Source organism: Ammodytes marinus (assembly GCF_949987685.1).
Source record: "Ammodytes marinus genome assembly, chromosome: 18".
Lineage (NCBI taxonomy): Eukaryota > Metazoa > Chordata > Actinopteri > Uranoscopiformes > Ammodytidae > Ammodytes > Ammodytes marinus.
The window spans coordinates 6927577-6947293 of record NC_137222.1 but is presented as its reverse complement, the minus strand read 5'-3'; the positions used below and the strand labels follow the sequence as shown (position 1 = coordinate 6947293).

Below are 19717 nucleotides of genomic sequence, written 5' to 3'. Positions count from 1 at the left end.
ACACCGCTCACTGACACATGCATAGGCGTTAACATCTCCCCAACCGCCCCTGAACTCAACATCCCAGCAACACTATGGTTAAAGTGTATGCCGAGATTAATCTCTGTAACATTATCCGCCTCTCCAACCACCACCGCCGCCCATCTCCGTCAGAAAGTCAGCCGTCAAAACAAGAAAGCGTCCCTCTCTCGGCTCTCTGGGGGCCGTCGATATTGTTCAAGAGACACTGAGCGAAAAGTTGCCAACACAGCGTTCTCCTGTCATTTAAAGGATTTTATAAGCCTGCAGGCAGAGTTGTGTCAATTTCAACTGCACCTCTTCATTCACACAGTATAGGCTTATACAGCAGTATGGTGGTAGGGGTGTCCACTATTTCCTTATGATCCCCGCTCCATGCGCGTCACCTCTCCACTGAGCTCCGTGGCCCCCTCACCCAGCTGTGCGCCGGACCCGGCTCCAAACACCACCCCCCACCCCCCAGCCTGCCATGCTCCTCCAGGCCGTGTTACTGCTGCTGCTGCTGCACTGCTTGGCCTCCACTCTGGGCCAGTACGACATGTGCAAGTCTCTGGTGAGCACGGATGAGGGCTCGGTGTGGGAGCATTACGCGTGCCAGCCCAAAGCCGCGTCCATGAAAGACCACATGCGCATCAAGGTGGATCCGTCCGGAATCACGTGTGGAAACCCGCCAGAGAGGTTCTGCACTCTGGTGAGTTCATATTAATTTTTTTTTTTTACACAATGCAAAAAAAGGTGTTCCACAATTGCAGCAAACCACTGGTTCGAGTTCATAAAGTCTAAAGTATTGTTATAGTTGTAAAAAAGTTTCAAACTAATTGTGTTGGAATTTAGCAAGATCAAATGGCCATGGCTTTAAGCTGAGTAGTGATAGCAGTGAAAAGTGTAAAAAAAAGAAAAAAGGTCTAATTACAGTCAGAGCAGGATTCACACTTAAAAATCTATAGGGATCTAAAAGGGATGACATAAGTGCAATGACTTGGCATGGCTGATGTCTCACCTCCCTCAGAGAGGTCCGGAGGTGTTGTTTACATTATTATGGCCTTGGCATCAGCCTCCTATCCGGTTTGGTTTGAACTCCTATAGAGAATACCTCTCATCATTTCCTCTGTTAAAATGCATATACGCGCGGATCTTTTTAGTTCCAAGGACACTGAAGGGTGAGCTGGAGGGAAAAACTCGTTAAAATGTCTGCTACAGCAATATTTAACACACTTTGGCCCGCAGGCTATACTTCCCTCCATGGCTTAATTTAAGTGTAACAATTTGAAATAAGGGTTATAAAATCGTTGTAATCACAAGAAGACTGCAATTAAGCTGTTTAGTGGAAAGTTTTATATTTAGAGGTTGAACTCATGAGATTTGACTCTCCATGTGTTTTGGTGTGTGTGTGTGTGTGTGTGTGTGTGTGTGTGTGTGTGTGTGTGTGTGTGTGTGTGTGTGTGTGTGTGTGTGTGTGTGTGTGTGTGTGTGTGTGTGTGTGTGTGTGTGTGTGTGTGTGTGCGTGTGTGTGTCTGAGTGTGTGAGAGAGAGAGAGAGAGAGAGAGAGAGAGAGAGAGAGAAAGAGAGAGACAACAAGTTGTTCTCAAAGATCGCCCCGTTGCCACAGAAAGTGTCCACTCATAGTTGGCCAGTATTGAAGTTGCTAAACCCGTCTCAATAGCAATGAGTCAAAATCTTTACTAAAACTCCAATTATGCCATAATGCTGTTACTCAGGTATTTGTATCCTGTTTGACTGGAGATTTGTCACTGTAAGACGGATTTTTGCTGGGAGTCTCCCTCCTTTTCCCTCACTGAGGTTAATGTAAAGACGGTTCAACAGGCACAGGAGAGGAGACTGTGCTGCTTGGATACCTAATGGTTAATGATTTGTTTAATGTAGAAGTAGCGGAAACCACTGTCGTCTTGAGAAAGGCCTAGTCTCCGATGACTTTTGCTGACACGGGAGACGGACAGAGAGGTGGGGTGGAGGGGTCAAAGAGAGATGCTCGCTGCCATAACGTATTGACGTCTGCCCCCTAATGGCCCCGGCCTGGAAACTTCTAGAACTCTGTTTCTGAGTGAGCAATGATGAAATATTGATGGGCTCCTTAATGGGCTTCTTTACAAGGGGTTGGCCACGCGTCACTCCATCCCAAAGATCCAGAGTGCGCCGTTAGGCCGACTATAGGGGTGGGGGGGGGGGGGGACAGGAAAGAGTCTGGTCGTATAGTCAGCACTTTTTGTAGGATGGGGTCTTTTACAGTTTAGAAGTTGTGGTTCTTCCCAGGTCATCTTTGTCTTCTGGGATTGAACCAGGCCCTCCTAGGCCCCTATAGTGCACCAGCTTTGGGGATTTGGAGAGTGTGGAAGCGGTGAGATGAAAGTTTACTTAACTTAACAAACTCCCACATAAGGGAGCACAGTAGATTTAACACTGTAACTAGATCATTATTTGACTAACGCTCTTGCTATTTAGAGAGAAAAAAGATTGCTGTTCTGGTGTGCAATAATCCACATTTTTGCATCTATCCAAAAGAAAATCCCTGCCTTTTGGGTTAAGAATCGCTGAACATCAGCATACATCTACTCCTAACAGAGGTTTAATCCATCTACGCACACTTCAGCAGGGAATCAAGGCCATTACATATTATTCATCTGTCGTTCTTTTGGACCCACCATCAGAGTATTAGTTGAGGGTTTGTTGGTATACAGAATAGATCATTTATTTTCAGACAAGCGGCATCCCCCACTACCCCCCCCCCCTTTCCTCCTCCCGGCCCCCCGGATTTGGCAGCTTTACAGAAAAGCCAGTTTTCTTTTCTAATTGGTGTAAATTTACATTCACTCATTCAGCAATCCCACAAGTCAAGGGAAAGTCAGGGCACTGCAAAAAAAAAAAAAAAGACTGCATCACCCAATGCGCAGAGCTGCTCATCCTTAATAAGACTTGAGACATACTGCGGAAGATGCAAAATAATTGTTTCTCCCCTTTCTCTTACTCAATGCGTGCTACATTGCAAAACTATTGGAAAAAATCTTTTTTTTATGGGGGTGGGGGGGGGAGAGGGGGGTTAGATGTTGAGGCGTACTGTAGCTTTGCAGTTAACTGTAGTTTTTTGTCCCTCTGTCTCCACAGGGATGCATTTTTTCCCACTATGTGTATCTCTCTTGTTTTCTGGGAATGCAGCATCCTTTCTCCTCAGCCAAACAGGCCAGCATGTTGGATTCTTTCAACATGACGGGCTTCCAGCACTTTGACAAAGATGCTACTGTCACTACTGCTGAGTTTGGGAGCTTCAGTAGTTTCTTTGTAGTTTCTCTGTATGATAGCAGCGACTAGTGCGTCCCAGCATGCAGTTGGGGATGATGGTGGAAAGAGGTTTGGGGTGGGGTGGGGGGGTTTAGAGGCAGTGTGTTGCAGAGGGGGGATAGCTAATGATGAGGGAGAGGTGAGGAAGATCCAAGCTTAGTTAAGATGAAAGATGAAATCAGACCACAGTTCCACAGTAGAACACACAGTTTCGATATATATACATATATATATATATATATATATATATATATATATACATATATATATATATATATATATATATATATATATATATATATACATATATATATATATATATATATATATATATATATTAAAAAAATGCGCCACTCAAAAAGGTCTCACTGTGCTGTTTGTTATTTTGTTATTTTTTTTGTTTCTGAACCGAAACCTTCAATCAACCGTCTCCCTCGGGGCGGAGAACAGAGAGCGAGGCGAATGCAAATGCGATGTGTGCATGTGTACAGGAATGTACAGTGTAGCCTGTGACGTTAATGGGCACCAGCAGGGGTGTGTGTGAAGCGTGTGCACGAGTTGGCCGACAGTGCACAATGGTAGTATGTCTAAGAAAGAACAAAAAAAAAGCCTTCCTGGTTCCACAACACGTTTGCCCGTTTTAGAAGGTAGAAATCAGCCAGCTCTAAAAATAGACATGAGAAGAGAGAGAGAGAGAAGCCGCGCAGCAGCGGAAGGGGAGCATGCAGGATGGCGAGGAAAGATGGCAGCTGGTATAGTGTGGATCAGTGCTTTCCCAGACTGGGCCTTTAGCCATATACTTCATGTTCCCAGCCCAGTGTAGCCCTCCCCAGCCCCGGCCCGGCTCTCCTGCCCTGCCTAGCAGTGGGTCACAAAGCCCATGGCAATAGGGTCACCCACACCTAGCAATAGGTCACCCCGGATGTAACCTCCTTAAGGGTAGAAGCTATAGGCCAGGTGGCCAGTTTTCTAATAATACACCTTTGGAGGTGAATTTGGGCGCAGCGTGAGCAGGTTCGACAGCGCAGGCCGTAATTAACGAAGGGAGCAGAGAGAAATAAAGGAGACAGCTGAGAAAGAAAGAGAGAGAGAGCGACGGAAAGAGTGACTATACAAACAAGGGAAGTGGGGGAGGGAGAAGTGATGTAATGCCATGGCTTGCTTCCCCATTAGGAGACAGTTGAAAGTGATAAGAGCGTGTTTAGATGTGTTGGCAGAACGGGAGGATAGTTATAAGTGAGATTTATCCCTCACTGAGGTGATACTAAGAGGGATTGTCCGCAGGGCTTGGACAGCCTGAGCTGAACTTAACAAACCCCCCCTCCCTTGTTTCATCAATCATAATCTCAGGACTGATGGTTGTTTGCAAAGGAGAGACCATATGTACGGGAACTACAGAGCCACTGTTTGTACATACGGGAAGATAAACTGGCCACAACATCTGAAGGGATAATTCAAAGGAAATATTGTCAACCTGTTTTCATATGTGTCTCTTTGACACAATATTTTTCGAGAGACAACATTTCCCTTACCACCTCCGCTGTATACATTTGGGTAATACAGACAGAGATGTTTTGATGTCCACCAAAACTTCAATGCAACAGAATCCATCTCAGAGAGAAAGAAAGTAGTCGCCAGGGAATGCCTCTCGTCAAGTATTAAAAGATGATTTCTGTTAAATAACCCTATTAATAACAAGCAGGTTGAAAAATATCCCTTTAAATTGCCACTCAAATGTCGACTCAAAGACAAGTGTTAGATTTATGTTGGTTATAAAAAACTTTCTTTAGAAGTGGTGAGCAAAAATGTTCTCATTACAGAGGGACACAAAGATGATAACTCCCAGAGCTGACAAATCCCAGAATTTTCTCTTTATCCAACACAGATCCTTGATTAAAGGAGAAGGATGCTGATTTTACACGTACTGTACTACTGCATGTGTGAAAAAAGTTGTATTCAACTTTTGTGGCTCCAGAGGTTGTTGTCTGAAAGATTTCCAGAAATGAAGTCTCATGAGTAAGTGTGACTAGAACTTAGAACGAGAAATAAAATTTGGAGGTGTGGAGTTAGAAAATAAACAACATTATTAGAACTCTGTGGCCTGCTACTCATCTCTGCTTGGGGTTAGCAGCTTGAGGCTACGCTACTAGCAATAACACACCACTCCGATTAAACTGTTGGTGGTCGAATTGCATTGTGGTTAATGAAGGTGTCAGGTATTGATAAGTAAAGAAAAAAGAATGGATTGAAAAAGTTGATATATCTGGTCCTGCTGCATCTTGATCTCGGAAGGATTAAAATGGCTTCAAGGAACTTTCTGTTTCTGTTGATTCTAGTGGCAAAGCATTAATGTTTTGATGATACCAGAGCCTCGGACCAGAGCAAAGGGATTAATAATAACCATATAAAAGTAGTGTTCTTTTTGGTGAAGGTCTCGTTTGCTGTTACAAGTCGTTTATGATCAATAGCGGAAAAAATTAGACAGTTTCATAAACATTTCAACGTTCCTTGTAGGGACTGTAAGAGTCAGCAGATCTTGATGAAGGATGAGCAATGCTAAATCTATGGAGCACTATCTCAAAAGCACCGGAGGTAAAATAAAAATAAATAATATGTAAAAAGATCTCTGTTGCAAAATCCACATCCGACTTTGTCTCAAAGCTTAAAATCTTCTTTCAGGCTCATCTGCCGCCTTTTATCTACATCTCTTCCTTTTTTTGATTGGTCTGGATTTAATAACAAACATCAATAAAGAAGATAATAACGTTTGCCTGAATTGACCTCATCAGTGCATGTCATGAAAAAAAACAGCAACCCTCCCTGATGTTTTGCTCTTTCAGTGCACTGTGTAGTTTCTGCTTCTAACTGCTACCTGAATCCTAAAATCAGATCCTAATATAAACCGGTATAAAGTCCTCGTCCGTGATCTGAGCATGGTGTCCCTGCTCTGTCCTTCTTCTCTCCTCCTCTAGCACAATAACACAGTCAACATTTACCTTTGCTCACCACACACACAGACAGACACACACACACACACACAGACACACACAAACACACACACACACACACACACACACACACACACACACACACACACACACACTTTAAGAACACTCTTCCATGAAAACACACACTTAAGACACATTTGCACTCACATCTCAGCAAGCGAATAATCACTGTGTCGGGTAATTAAAGAAATAGGCAGATATATAATAGAATATAATTTTGTAATTCTCCACTTCACTTCACCTCTACACATACACACTCATGTACAGTATATACACTTTTTTTTCAAGGCAACACAAACACACACACACACACGGACAGAAAGACACACACAAGCCGTCTTCACTCAGCGTAACCAGAATCTCCTGTATGATGGAAAAACCTTCCGACAAAATGAAAGATTAATGTTATAAGTGAAAAAGCAATATCCTTTTCTCTTCCCCTCCGTGGCCTTTTTAATGGGAGGGTCATTTCATTTGATGTTTTCTCCAAAACAAAATAAATTGTGTTTTCTGACTGTGTGTCCCTACCTTTATTCCCCTTGCTGGCAATATAAGTTAGAAACTTCTATAAGTGGAGGAAGAAATAAAGAGGAGAGAGGGGGAGCAGCAGTGACGGAGAACATTTTGAGGAGGGGCGTGGGGGGGGGGGGGGGGCAGAAAATGGTTTCTTCCACACTTTATTTACTGCTGCTTGCTATTTCTGCTGTAATTCAAACACTTAAATTACTCACTTCTAAACTGATGTTTGTGTAACATCTATTTTTATTTCAGGAAGTCAGAGAGCTCACTCACTTTTTTTTCCAGGCCTCGTAACAGTAGTGCGATGCAATCTTTAGCACTTTAAAGAGTTATTAACAAGGGTTTTTACGATCACATTGTCATCCGTGCAAAGTGAAAACAAGGAAGTCAGTCATAGTGGCGGCATCATGGCGACTTGTTGTCGTGGAGACAGGATCCCAGCGAGGATAATTGCTGGAGGGGCTTAGCAGTGCGGGCCACCTGCCGCAGCAGTTGGCCGGGATCTGTGTCTGTGTGTATGTACGTGTGTGTTTGTGTCTATGTGTGTGTGTGTGTGTGTGTGTGTGTGTGTGTGTGTGTGTGTGTGTGTGTGTGTGTGTGTGTGTGTGTGTGTGTGTGTGTGTGTGTGTGTGTGTGAGAGGGAGTTTGTGGGTGTGTGTGTGTCCTGGCATAGATACACTGGGCCGGGGCAGGAGGCAGAGTGGGATAAGGAGGACAGGGCACACAAAGGGCTTAAACATAACCTCCTGCGTAAGTCTCTCGCATGGGGGGATAAAAAAATAAATAAACCTTCCAGCCTATATCACAGTACACACCACCTCTATACTGTAGCTAATCCTAATGGTGCTTGGAGAGAGGTCAGAGCAGACCGGCGAACCGCTATGTGCTGCTTTTTGACCCCCCATGCTCAAATCCGATAGAAAGAGACAACAAGACGTAGGCAAATACTGTAATGATCATTGTGGCTGGTGTAGTTAGTGGATTGGCCCACAAACGCACACACCTCTTTCACTTTGTCGTCATCAACACACTTCAGGAGCTAACCTACATGGTGTGGTCGTATCTGGGACAGTGTGACAGTGAGATCATTTCCGATAGGATTTGTAGGTCGAGGGGTCATCCCCAGAACAAAAGCCTACTAATCCTGTCCCGTGTGTGTAAATGTGCGTCTGGACTGGAGTGAGACACTAATGGAGTGCTATACAAAGGCAGTGGGGCCGCTACAGCACTGAGTGGCTTTTTCCCCACAACAAAAAGTACAAAGAGTCTGACTTTCACTGCAACCCCCTTCATCTAATTCTAATTACCTTTTCCGGTTGCAGTTGTTTATGGAAGATTATCATCCTAAGTGTGTTTGCGCTGACAGTGATCTCTATCTGAGTCAGTGTGAGGGAGATAATTGGGTTATCAGATAGAGAACAATGCCACTGTGTTGTCCCAGCGCGGAGAGGGATAGATAATCTACAGTTTATTTATTTTTTTCTTTGTAAACAGATACTGTACTTTTACTGCTGTGTCTTCACATGCATTATGCTCCTATACAGTGTCTCCTGTGGCGTACAGCATCCCTCAGCACCGGGGCTCAGCAGCGTTTGCTTATGGTTGGAGTTTTCCCACTTTGCGTTGTCACCATAAATCAGATGATTTATAATCTCGGCCTCTCAGGATTGTAACTTTTGCTTTTGTTATTAGACCAGTAGAGTGGGTTTGACTGACTGCTCACTTTCCCCGCGGTAAAGTCCAATGACTTGATTCAAAAGGCAGAACCGACGACAGATGCTGCTTCTTGGCAATGGGCGTGAAAGAAAGTGAGCGCCTGAAAAAGAAGCGGTGACACACAATCCGTACATCGATATTATGCAGCATTGCTTTCACGTTAGAGCTGCCATCATAAAGAAGAAAGTGCTGTTTAAAGGGATACTACACCCAAAATCGTTTGAGTATTGAACAATCAGCCTTTGCGGGCTTGAGAGATGGCTGTGGAAAGTTTGCTCAACTTGAATTTGTCTTAGTTTCAATGGACTCTGATGTGAAGTGTTAAAAAAAGGCATGTTAAAGCGCCTCATGTTGACTACAGCTGCCATTTTCCATCAAGGGATGAAACTACACAATCTTTCCAGACAAATTTGAAAGTTTACTGGTTATGTGTGTTTGACACTTGATCTGGGGTTAATATTACTCAAAGTAATTATGCAAATTCAGTTCTGCTGTGTTTAACTTAAAACATGGCGTTATATTAGTGCTTCATCAGTTTGTCTTCTCAGTTTATTCACTTCAGTCATAGCTGTAATTTGATGAATAATCATTTTGTGAATTAATCTCTGCATCACTCTGATCAGAGTAAGCATGAATCATTCTGCCTACAGCATTTCATTTCTTTATTTCCCCGATTTTCACCCATTCAGACGTAGTTTTTTTTCCTGAAGTTTCCTGTTAGATATGGTTTAGGGAAGAAAAGCGGCACATCGCTCAAGTGTATCATCATCAGGGCCTGTATTTATCAAACTGTTAAATATGAAATTTGAGAATGAATTCAAAGATAAAAAAGCGACTTTATGAACTTTTTGAATAACAGCTATCAAACCTCTCAAGACTTTAAAATAGGAGGGATCCAGAGGTCTCTGAAATTGGTAAAGATAGATTCTGGAAGGCCACATTATAGGCAATGGCATACATCTTCTACGACCTGTTTTTAAACGCTTGTATGAAATATATCGGGTCAAGGTGAATAGAATGTTATCTGAGGTGCGGTGTGTAATTCACAATCGGGATATGTAAGCCAAATATTAGCGTTTTATTTGAACATTTGATATAATGTTACATGTACCTGCTCTTTTTTTCCATTTCAGCCAATTTACCATTATTCAATCCCTTATTATTACACAATAAAAAGCTAAGATTGTGCATAGAGTAAAATCTTAGGCTCAGGTGTAAGGTAAAATCCTTGTCTCTGATTGGCTGTTCCTGCTCTGAGCAGACATGTGATGCCCTGAAGGTCACAGAGTTGCATTATAAATGTGTCCTATTATTTACAACAACTTTCTAACTTCTGAATTGGCATTCTTGAGGTTAAACAAGTCAAAATTGTAAATGATTTGACTAATAGTAAAAGAGATGGCAATGAATAGTATGATTTGCAAATACGCTGTTGTTTATTCCTGTGTGTGTATTGCTCAGATAATGTTTAATGATGCTGAAGCTTAGATTTGAGTCTTACTGCCCTCTTACTTTTAATTTGTTCTTTACCACACTGTACATATTTACTGTAAATCCAAAATGAATTATTGAAGCACATCTGTCTTTTTCTGTATTTGTTAAGTTTTATTGCATCTCCAAACAACAGCTCAGAACAGAACACTATGATCAGAAGTAGCAATAACGAATATACAGTAACCACACATAAAAGGAGCAAAGAAGAAAGGGGAGGAAGAGGAGATGGAGGTGGAAGAAAAAAGGAGGATATTTTAAGAAGTTCTCTACACTCCCATCAAGACATTGTTAAGCAGATGCGATCAAATTCAAACGGACTGTTGGATTTCTAATAATTAAAAGATTGACAACATGGGCAATAATATTGAATAAGTTACTACAAGTGTAGGAAACAGGACAGGAGGTCAGAATCACAATCAAGAGTGAAACTTCACAGGCATCGGCAGCCAATTCATGACCTGTGTATTTTGTAGAAAATAAAATTAATCAACAGCACAACTTTGTAATGGCAAAAATGGAAATTACACTTTTGGCACAGTAATGTTTAATGAAATAAGCCTAAATTAAGTACTTGGAATGAATGACTACATATGAGCAAAAAAACTAACGGCCATGAACGTCAAACAATCCAAACAGCTACATTTAGCAAATTAAGCACCAGGAGAGATGCCTGTGAGGATCTATGGATTTATGGAGTAAATATTACACTTCTGCAGTCATGGGGATGTCGGACAAGTGGCTTAAAAACCGTAAGCTACATAAATTCTTTACTGAAATGTCTGCAAACGTGTCAATATGAAAAACAGCAACTGTGGAATTAGGGATTGTGGGAAGAGAAACTTTATAATGTTATCTGCAGTTTGGTGGAGGGTTATGAGAACTCTCCATATAGGTCACTGCAGGTACAGACCCTGACATTTTTTGAAACATTGAAATATAGGAATGCGAATGAGCAGAGAATTTATTTCTCCTCTCTGTTGAAAAGGCCAATGAGATCTCCGAACGGAATTTCTTAGTGCAGTTAGAAGGATGCGATAGTGGTCTGCGAGCAGGTGAATTATCCTGATGACGTCTCCGTGGCTTGAAAGTCTTGGCAATCGCTAGAAGGGATGGATCAATTCGCTGGAGTTTAAAGTGCAGCAGCACCCTGCTGTCTATGCAAACACAGTGATGGTGCTTGATCCTCTTGACCTTCACACTTCCTGTTTTGGTATTTTGCAAGTTTACTTTTAAGCTCTCTGTCCCTCTTTGCCTTGACGCGGGGTCGTAGGCGTGCCTCATTAAGATACACACTTTCCTTTGTGGGGAACAATATGGATGTTTTTTTATGGAGATTGCAGAGAAGGTACACACTTTTTAAATCAGGACTGATATATGATCACATAAATCCATACTTTATCGGGAAGGAGATTTTAGGGGAAAGACTGTCCGTATCTCAAGATACTTTTCACTCTCCTTAAAAGGTGCTCCAAGGAACTGACAAAGGCATTAAGAAAAACTGTATAAAAATAGGATTTGTTGCACTGATGGTCTCATTTACATGTTATTTATTATCATCAGAGGAAAAATTAGACCGTTTCAGAAATATTTAAAAGTTCCTCGTAGCACCTTTAAATAAGGCATTGAGCTTAAAAGATAAAATCAAATAAAACTGCCAGACGTTAGGGTTTCTAATTAATTGAGACATTCATAGCAATTAGATTCATTGTAAACTGAAATAAGTGAGGCTTTAAGACGGCTCCTGATTTCTAACCAATCTTCAGGCTCTGCGTCAAAATGTAGCTTTGCACCTTCATTATATCTGTTGACATTATGTTTATAGTGCTCATAATTAAAACTAACTAACCAACAACAAGCCAACCTGGGGTCAATTATTCTGGCATTGGTTAGAATACTTATTGGTTTCTGGGACTCTGGGCAAAGTATAATGAAACTTTTTCTTTAAAAAGGTATTATCATCTAAAAGATTTATTCCCAAACCCTGACTGATGTATTACTGCTCTGTCTTCATCTCTCTATTAGGAGAACCCATACATGTGCAGTGACGAGTGTGATGCTTCTAACCCAGACTTGGCCCACCCTCCTCAGCTGATGCAGGACCGTGAACGTACCGGCCTGATCACCTACTGGCAGACAGTCACATGGAGAAGCCACCCCGAGCCCCTGCTGGCCAACATCAGCTTGTCCTGGAACAAGAGCCTGGAGCTCTCAGACGACATCCTGATCACCTTTGAGTACGGCCGTCCTACTATCATGGTATTGGATAAGTCCATGGACCACGGACGCTCCTGGCAGCCCTACCAGTACTACGCTGACGACTGCTTAGATGCCTTCAACATGCCACCCAAACGCGTTCAAGACCTTTCGCCCGCCAACATCACAAAGATCATCTGCACCGAGCAGTACTCGCGCTGGGTCGGCTCCAAGAACGAGAAGAATGTGAAGTTTGAGGTGCGGGCGCGGTTCTCTGTGTTCGCAGGACCACGGCTACAGAACATGGACAGCCTGTACACTCGTATGGAAAGTATGAAGGGATTGAGGGACTTCTTCACCTTCACCAACCTTAGGTTGAGGCTTCTCAAGCCCGCCCTCGGAGGCACCTACGTCCAGAGAGACAACCTGCTCAAGTACTTCTATGCCATCTCCAACATCGAGGTACCTGCCAGGTGAGGGTCAATGCTGACATTAATAGGGATGCATGTTTTGACATGAATGCCTTGATGTTCATGCCTTTTAACTAGGGCTTCCAAAATTAACTCGTTAAAGCAGGGTGATTAATTTCTGGAATCAATGCGTTAATTTTTTTCACGAGTAGGAGCCGCCCCTTGAGTTGGAAATTACTATTGATCGTGGCCAGACCCTCTATCGTTCAAGATATCAGGGTCTGGATTTCCAGGCTACATACCTGTGTGATTTTCAAAAATATATTTATATACACATCTGAGTTTGCTACTCAGAGTTTGCTAATCACTTCCTACTTTTGTGATGATCATTAAATATTATCTACAGATGAATTACCTTCTCTAATATTGTATTAGAGAAAAAGCTTTTCTTGTCACAAATATGACTTTCTATGACCAGTGCAATAATCAATGCAGCCTGCATTTCAACACAATATGGAAGTATGTGAAAACTAAACCAATTCAGTGTAATTTTATTTCTACTCTTGTGAATCATGTTTCTATAGGATTTCTATTCTATTATTTTCTATGTAATTTGAACACGTTGTGCAAAAAGTATGGCTTGGAATTCAGGTCTCATACAAAAACGTAAACAGACACAAAGCCAGTGCAAGGCATATGGGTTTGCTGCTCTCAGCCCTTTTGTCGCACTTTTAACAACTTGCACTTGTGTGGTGTGCATGCGCAGTGGCGCAGGAAATACTAATATTAAATACTAGTAAAAAAAATATATATATTTTTTTAAATCGATTATTAACTTTTATGAATCGATTCGGAATCGTTCGAGAGAGAATCGCGAAGCATCGGAGAATCGATTATTTTTCCCACCCCTAATGTGTACCAACCGACCAATCCCAATACTATATGAATTGATGCAAAATACACTGGAAGGAGTCACACAGTCTCATTTAGTGAACACAAAAGATGAAATCTGCAGCGTGACAAATGAACATTGCATCTGGGGTTGAAACGTATTCCTATTCTTCACATTCATAGTCCTCGATTGCATACCAGAAAATAATGAAGTTGCCATCCATCACACTATCTGGCATGCCTCGAATTGATTTCCTACAGATTGCGACAAATAGTTTATTAGACCCGTGAGTATGACATGCAGTAAACCTACAAGATCATTGCTGTGTAAGTCCAAAGGCGCCTTAAAACCAACACAAGTCGAAAGTGTCAATAAAATAAAAGGTTCCCCACTTTAGGGCTTATGCTGGTGCAGAAGTTAAAGGCTTTTCACATTGCTTACTTCTTCAGCAGGGAGTTTTTTTAAGGGAAAACTAATGTTTCCAAGTGTCATTTTTCAGAGCTTTGAGGGACAAAAAATCTCATTCACTTCAGTTTTATTGTTGTAGAAGCAGAAATCAGTATAATCAGCAGATGGAGTGAAACTAGCTGCATGGCCAAAGTTGGTACCTACTAAGTTTAAGCCGAAAACTTTTTTTATTTTTTTTATTGGATGAACTGGCCCTCAACAAATCTCCCATAAAAAGATAACGATTTACATTTAAAAGACAAAGTACTACCAAATTGTTCAAATCGATGAGAAAATACATGTTTAGCCGATCATACTTGTACCAAGTATTCGCTCATGCTCAAACATGTCATATTTAAGGAAAACCACGCTGTCATGAACATACCCTCAGCGCTGACATTCAAGCGCTCAGACAGACACCTCACCACTTTGATCTGAGGGAGTTTAAAATGACCCCATCTCTCAGAACATGAATCCCAGTCTGCCTGTCACCGGCCCTCGAGGACAATGATTAATGATGAAAACACACGGCCTCGGTGGTCCAACGTAAACCGCCGTGTGCATTCTGCCCGGGGAGCCAGGAACCCTTACATGGCAACTTTTGTGACAGTGAAGGATGCTCTGGCCCACCACACGCCTGCTTAGCACCAACAAGCCATCTCTCCTACCTTTCAGAATTATCATTCCAATCAATACAGCAGGCTGACATTTGAATGGTATTTAACATCCTTGTTCGGATGCCGTGGAATCAGAGGAAAGAGGTATGTGTGTGTGTGCATGATATGGCTGGTGCGTGAGAAGGGGAAAGTAAAAATCAGCAACGGTTTGAAAGGGGCGTTGGCTGATGTGGGCGTCTTATGTGTATGTGCGTGTGGAGTCGAGGTATGGGGATGTTTGATGAAGTCCTGAGTGGATGCTGACACAGCACACACACAAACACACACACACACACACACACACACACACACACACACACACACACACACACACACACACACACACACACACACACACACACACACACACACACACACACACACACACACACACACACACACACACACACACACACACACACACACACACACACACACACACACACACACACACACACACACACACACAGCCCTCTGGCACTGTTGAAAGGGCCTGCAGATATTGATCACAGTCACTTTTCAGGCTCAGCACAGAATCAGAAAGAGAGAGGGAGAGATCAGCCCAGAACCCGGGGGCTTGAAACAGTCCATCATCACGGCAGAACCTCCAACATAACCAGCTAATTTAATAATCAACCATCCATGTTTTGAAATATTTGTGCTCATACCTTTATTTAGTAGTCCACAAGTGCATCACATCCAAGATTTTATCATGCGCATCCTATCGCCTGCTGTGCTGCATTGCATAAACCACTAAAAAATATTTATCTTGGTCATTTATACTTCCACAACACTTTCTAAAAGTCTGTCCTCGTTCAGAGAGCAAGGGCTGGTGGCAGGTGGCGATAGTGTCAGTATGTGCTGGATCTGGTATCGGAGGGACCCAAATTTAGCCCTGTGCAGATGACTGAGGCCAGTCCTTCTTCCGCCCGGGCCACCCACACCTCCCGTAACATAATCACTAATCAATAAGTTATTCTGGGCAGCCAGCAGGAGTATTTGGTGATAGTGGGTGGGGGGTCTTCAACAGTACAGTACAATCAGGAGTGTCTGATGCTTACGGCTGGGAAATTGATTTTGGGGAGCGAGACGATTAGTCAATGTTCCCTGGACAAAAGGCTAAGCTATTTCATCTCATCTCATCTGGCCTTAGTAACACATTGGGATTTCCAATGCTTAAAATTTGAATAATGAATATTCCACTCTGCTGGTGCTCCGGCAGGGACGGCAGACTGAAATGGGTTTTATATGATCAAGACTGAGTGGCAGTGTAACATAGGTCGCCACGGTAATGAGATATGCCTGTGTTATCGATGGAGAGAGGGTTGTAGGCACTTCCTGGCCGTATTGTATGTCCCCGGGCCTGAAGCTGCGGCTCCTCTGGCTGAACCCAGTTTAAAGTAATTATTATTACTTAACTCTTCTTCATGACCTGAGTTCAGGATGGACAGAGACAGAGCAAAACAAGCTTCCTTTCCCATCAACCAGTGTAAGACATTATACCTCTATGGGACATGTCTCTTTTATCTGACGCTGCACTGTCGGAGTGATTGGCCGGCCTCTAAAGAGCTTGCGCAGGTATGCGGGAAGCCAGGTACTCAGGGCTAAATAGTGCTGCTTTATCAATAAATGCGTAACTTGATAGGGCAGTAAGTGCAAACGCAGGGAAGCTAGCTTTGATGAGAGGGAGGTTGTAAATTTAGATTTGTGGACGCGATGAAAACACTCTGCCAGCTGGATCTGGAGCAAGATGTGAGACGGGGTTTAGGGTGGAGGGCAGCCAGAGGTGGGGCAAGGATTTAGAAGTGGGCAGATAGGGGGCAAGGTCAAACAGAGGGAGCATAGTTAAAGTCAAATTGGAGTCGATAGAATATTATTGTATGATTCAGCATCACTCACTTTTTGTTGCAAAGTTCTCCCAAGGTTAACTGTAATGAGCTGACAGTTACTGACTACAATACAGTATACACTCTAAGCCAAGGTGTTTTTGGATTGAGAAAGCCTCAGGCTCTATGCTCATTTTACAGGCTACATTCAACCCTTAGATGTGGCCATTTCCATATCACTGATGGGCCATGTGGAAGCCATCTCCAACCATCAAAGATAGAGTAGCAGAGCCTCAACTCTATCATCATTTACATCAGGGAAATCATATTCACCGGGAAGCTTCACTCATAAAGCGGAGCTCTCAAATTCCCCCCTCATTCATTGGATCTCCATCTCTCAGTGCCCCGTTCCCTCTATCCTATCTGTCAGCCGTCCTGCTGGATTGGCGTGGACTGTCGCGGGCCGTGGCTAGCTTGTAGTCTGCATTATGGATTAGTAGTGGGGTCATGGATTGCGTTTTCTTTTTATGAAATAAGCAGCAGGTCATACGGTGGGTCTTTATAATGGAATAAAGGAAAGGCTGTAAGCTCAGGAAGAGCCAACTAAGTGGATTAGGGCCAAGGCGGGGAGAAGGAGATGGAGCAGGATGAGGTGGAAGACGAGGTCTGCATAGTTTTTCTCTCCTCGCTGGCAATCGCTACAGTATCAGGTCCTCTTTTCTCCCCGACCTCTCAATATGATTGGATCAGCTGATGGAGTAAAGAATGACGTTTAAGAGAAGCCAAGTATGCCATCCGACTGTGTCTTACGTCAGTCAGATAGGGTGAGCTGATAGAAGGAAAAAGTTGAGCACAAAAAGAACATATCAGCATGTGTTAGTGTCACATTGGGGGAAAAGTGAACCATGCCAAAATGCATGTTTAGATTGGCTTATTAACACAGAGTACAGCCGAGGCTAACATGTAATTGGTTTTGCTGGTATTCTCTAGTAAACCAAAGCTCAAATGCTCAGATTGTGTAATTTAATATGATTATGACAGAACTGTTTCCCATAAGAAACGCAAATGTCAACCTCATGGTGGCGCTATAGGCAAGGTCAGGAGATTGCAAAAGCCATTAGGGTTGATCATCTGGAAAGTATAAATCTCTGCACCAATTTTCAAGTAGACTTTGAGATATTTTAACCAAGACCGACATTGCCGCCCCTACAGCTGCTAGCCTAGCTAAACACCTAGGATGAGTGTTAACAATAGTAACACCATCACCACTACCATTACAACTACTTGCAGTACGAAACAATGCTTTTGTTTGGTTTGGTGGGGTTTAACCCATAATTACACATTTGATAGGCCCAGTCTTGTCTGAAGGCCGTATCTCTTTCCAACAACTAATTATTTTCCAGGAGTGAAAATTAGTGAAGAGCAGACCTGCCAAAAAAAACAAGCCATATGAATGCTAATGATATTCAGAGTGTTTTTTCATGGTCATGTTGTTTCATGCCTGCTTGGCTCATTTATCCATCGTGTGTCTGTGTTTCTCTCTGTGCCATCCTGGCCCCCTGCTGACAGAGCTAATGTGCTGAGAGGTTTAAGCTCTCCATCTCCTCACAGACTGGAACACACTGGCACAGAAAACTTGACTGCTGTCTAAATAACGTGTTGCAGAGAGTAGAGAAAGTCAAAACAGTTTTCTATTTTTTTCGTTTTACATGTTCCTCCGTTGGTGTTCTTATTCATCCGTTTGTGTTATACCATGACGATTGGAGCAGCAGAAGTCTTTTGTATTACTACTACTACTTAACAGTAGTCATGAATATTATCTAAAATTATATCTATTTTCACATTTAGACAATAAAAACTTTGTAGTAGTAAAAGTAAATGTATACAATTATTCATAAAAGATGAGCAGCATGTCTCTTGAATCTTTCTGTTAAGTTAAAGTTGCATATTTCATTGTTATGTGTCTGATTTACATCTGGTATTAACATGATCATATCTGAATATATTATCAGGGTAATGACATTTGATCTAAGGGCTTATGCATTTACACTCGGTATTCAGAAGCGTTCCTCGTTATCTAAATTTTGCCAGCATTGTGATCAGATCTCAGTATGCAAATGATATAGGTGGGAACTTGCGACAAACACGGTGCATCTCAGGTCGAGGGTAGAAATGTCATGGACCGGTGTCTTTCATTTTTCCCTTTTTCAATTAAAGACTTGGCTAGCTGCTGCTGCTGCTACTTGCAGCTTCTGTTGGCCCTGACCAACCGAGCAGGAAGAGTCAGAGTTAAGTTATCTTTCATCCTAGTGGTTGGAGGTTTATTATTGAGATTGTGGTCATTTGTTTTATGCGAGTATATCAGTGCATTCATCTATCAGATACTAATCCAACTGCTTGTTTGCGTTGTATGTGTCTTTGAGAATGTATTGATGAATCGACGGCCAATTCTGGATAAGAAGATGCCACTGAAAAATTAAAAAATTACATGTGATCTGGATCCATTATCTGGATAATGATTTGCAGGCGTTTGCGTTCACACTTAAAGTTCCAGTTATCACAACGATACCTGTATTTTGATCGAACATCAGTATGCTAATTCATGTTAATGTTAAACCAATCTCATCACATTCCAATGAAAATGCATGTACACTCTTCATTGCATGCATTATTCCTTATCCAGATTATAATGTAAATGGGTTAAAAGAGTCAGAAGTTATCAGAATATTTTAAGCTCTACAAGTTGAATGAAAACATTTGAGGAGTCTAAGAATTGAAACTGTTATCCTGTGTGTGAGCCTACAAACTGTTGTGCAGTATTTCGGCGTCTGATAAGCCGTTAAATGCATTAATCTGTTACTCCAGCTTGACCTCCTGGATCTAATTTCATTGTCTCACCGGAACCTTTAACAACATGCTCCGGCCAACGCAGCTGTTTTCAGTCTGAGTCCCCACTTAAGTGGTGCATTGTGGGTAATGTAGGTGACAGCAGGTTTTTTAAAAAGGAAAGAAGAATGTGCAGAATATTAAGGAAAATATCTCTGGTTCTGCTGCATCGATTTTGATCCTTTTTTAACTTTCCATCGTGAATCTGAGTCAAGTAGAGTACAATGTCCGTATACGTACATTATATCATTTAAAGTGTCACTGCAATGTGCTGATTTGAACTTGGAAAATCAAAAACCTTCAGTAACCCTGATCATTTCATTTGCAGTCACTCTGCCTCCTGAGGGATGGACTAATT

At 42.3% G+C, this 19717-nt stretch overlaps 1 protein-coding gene across 1 annotated transcript in view; it reads left to right on the top strand.

The window, feature by feature from the left end:
• Window positions 1-487: 487 nt before the first annotated feature.
• Window positions 488-19717, top strand: part of ntng2b (netrin g2b) — a gene marked incomplete at its 5' end in the record, with an annotated part of 54323 nt that continues 35093 nt past the window's right edge. The window contains 2 exons of the mRNA XM_080047249.1: window positions 488-709; window positions 12072-12715. Coding sequence (XP_079903375.1) covers window positions 488-709; window positions 12072-12715 — 866 coding nt within the window. The remainder of the gene's footprint in view (window positions 710-12071; window positions 12716-19717) is intronic.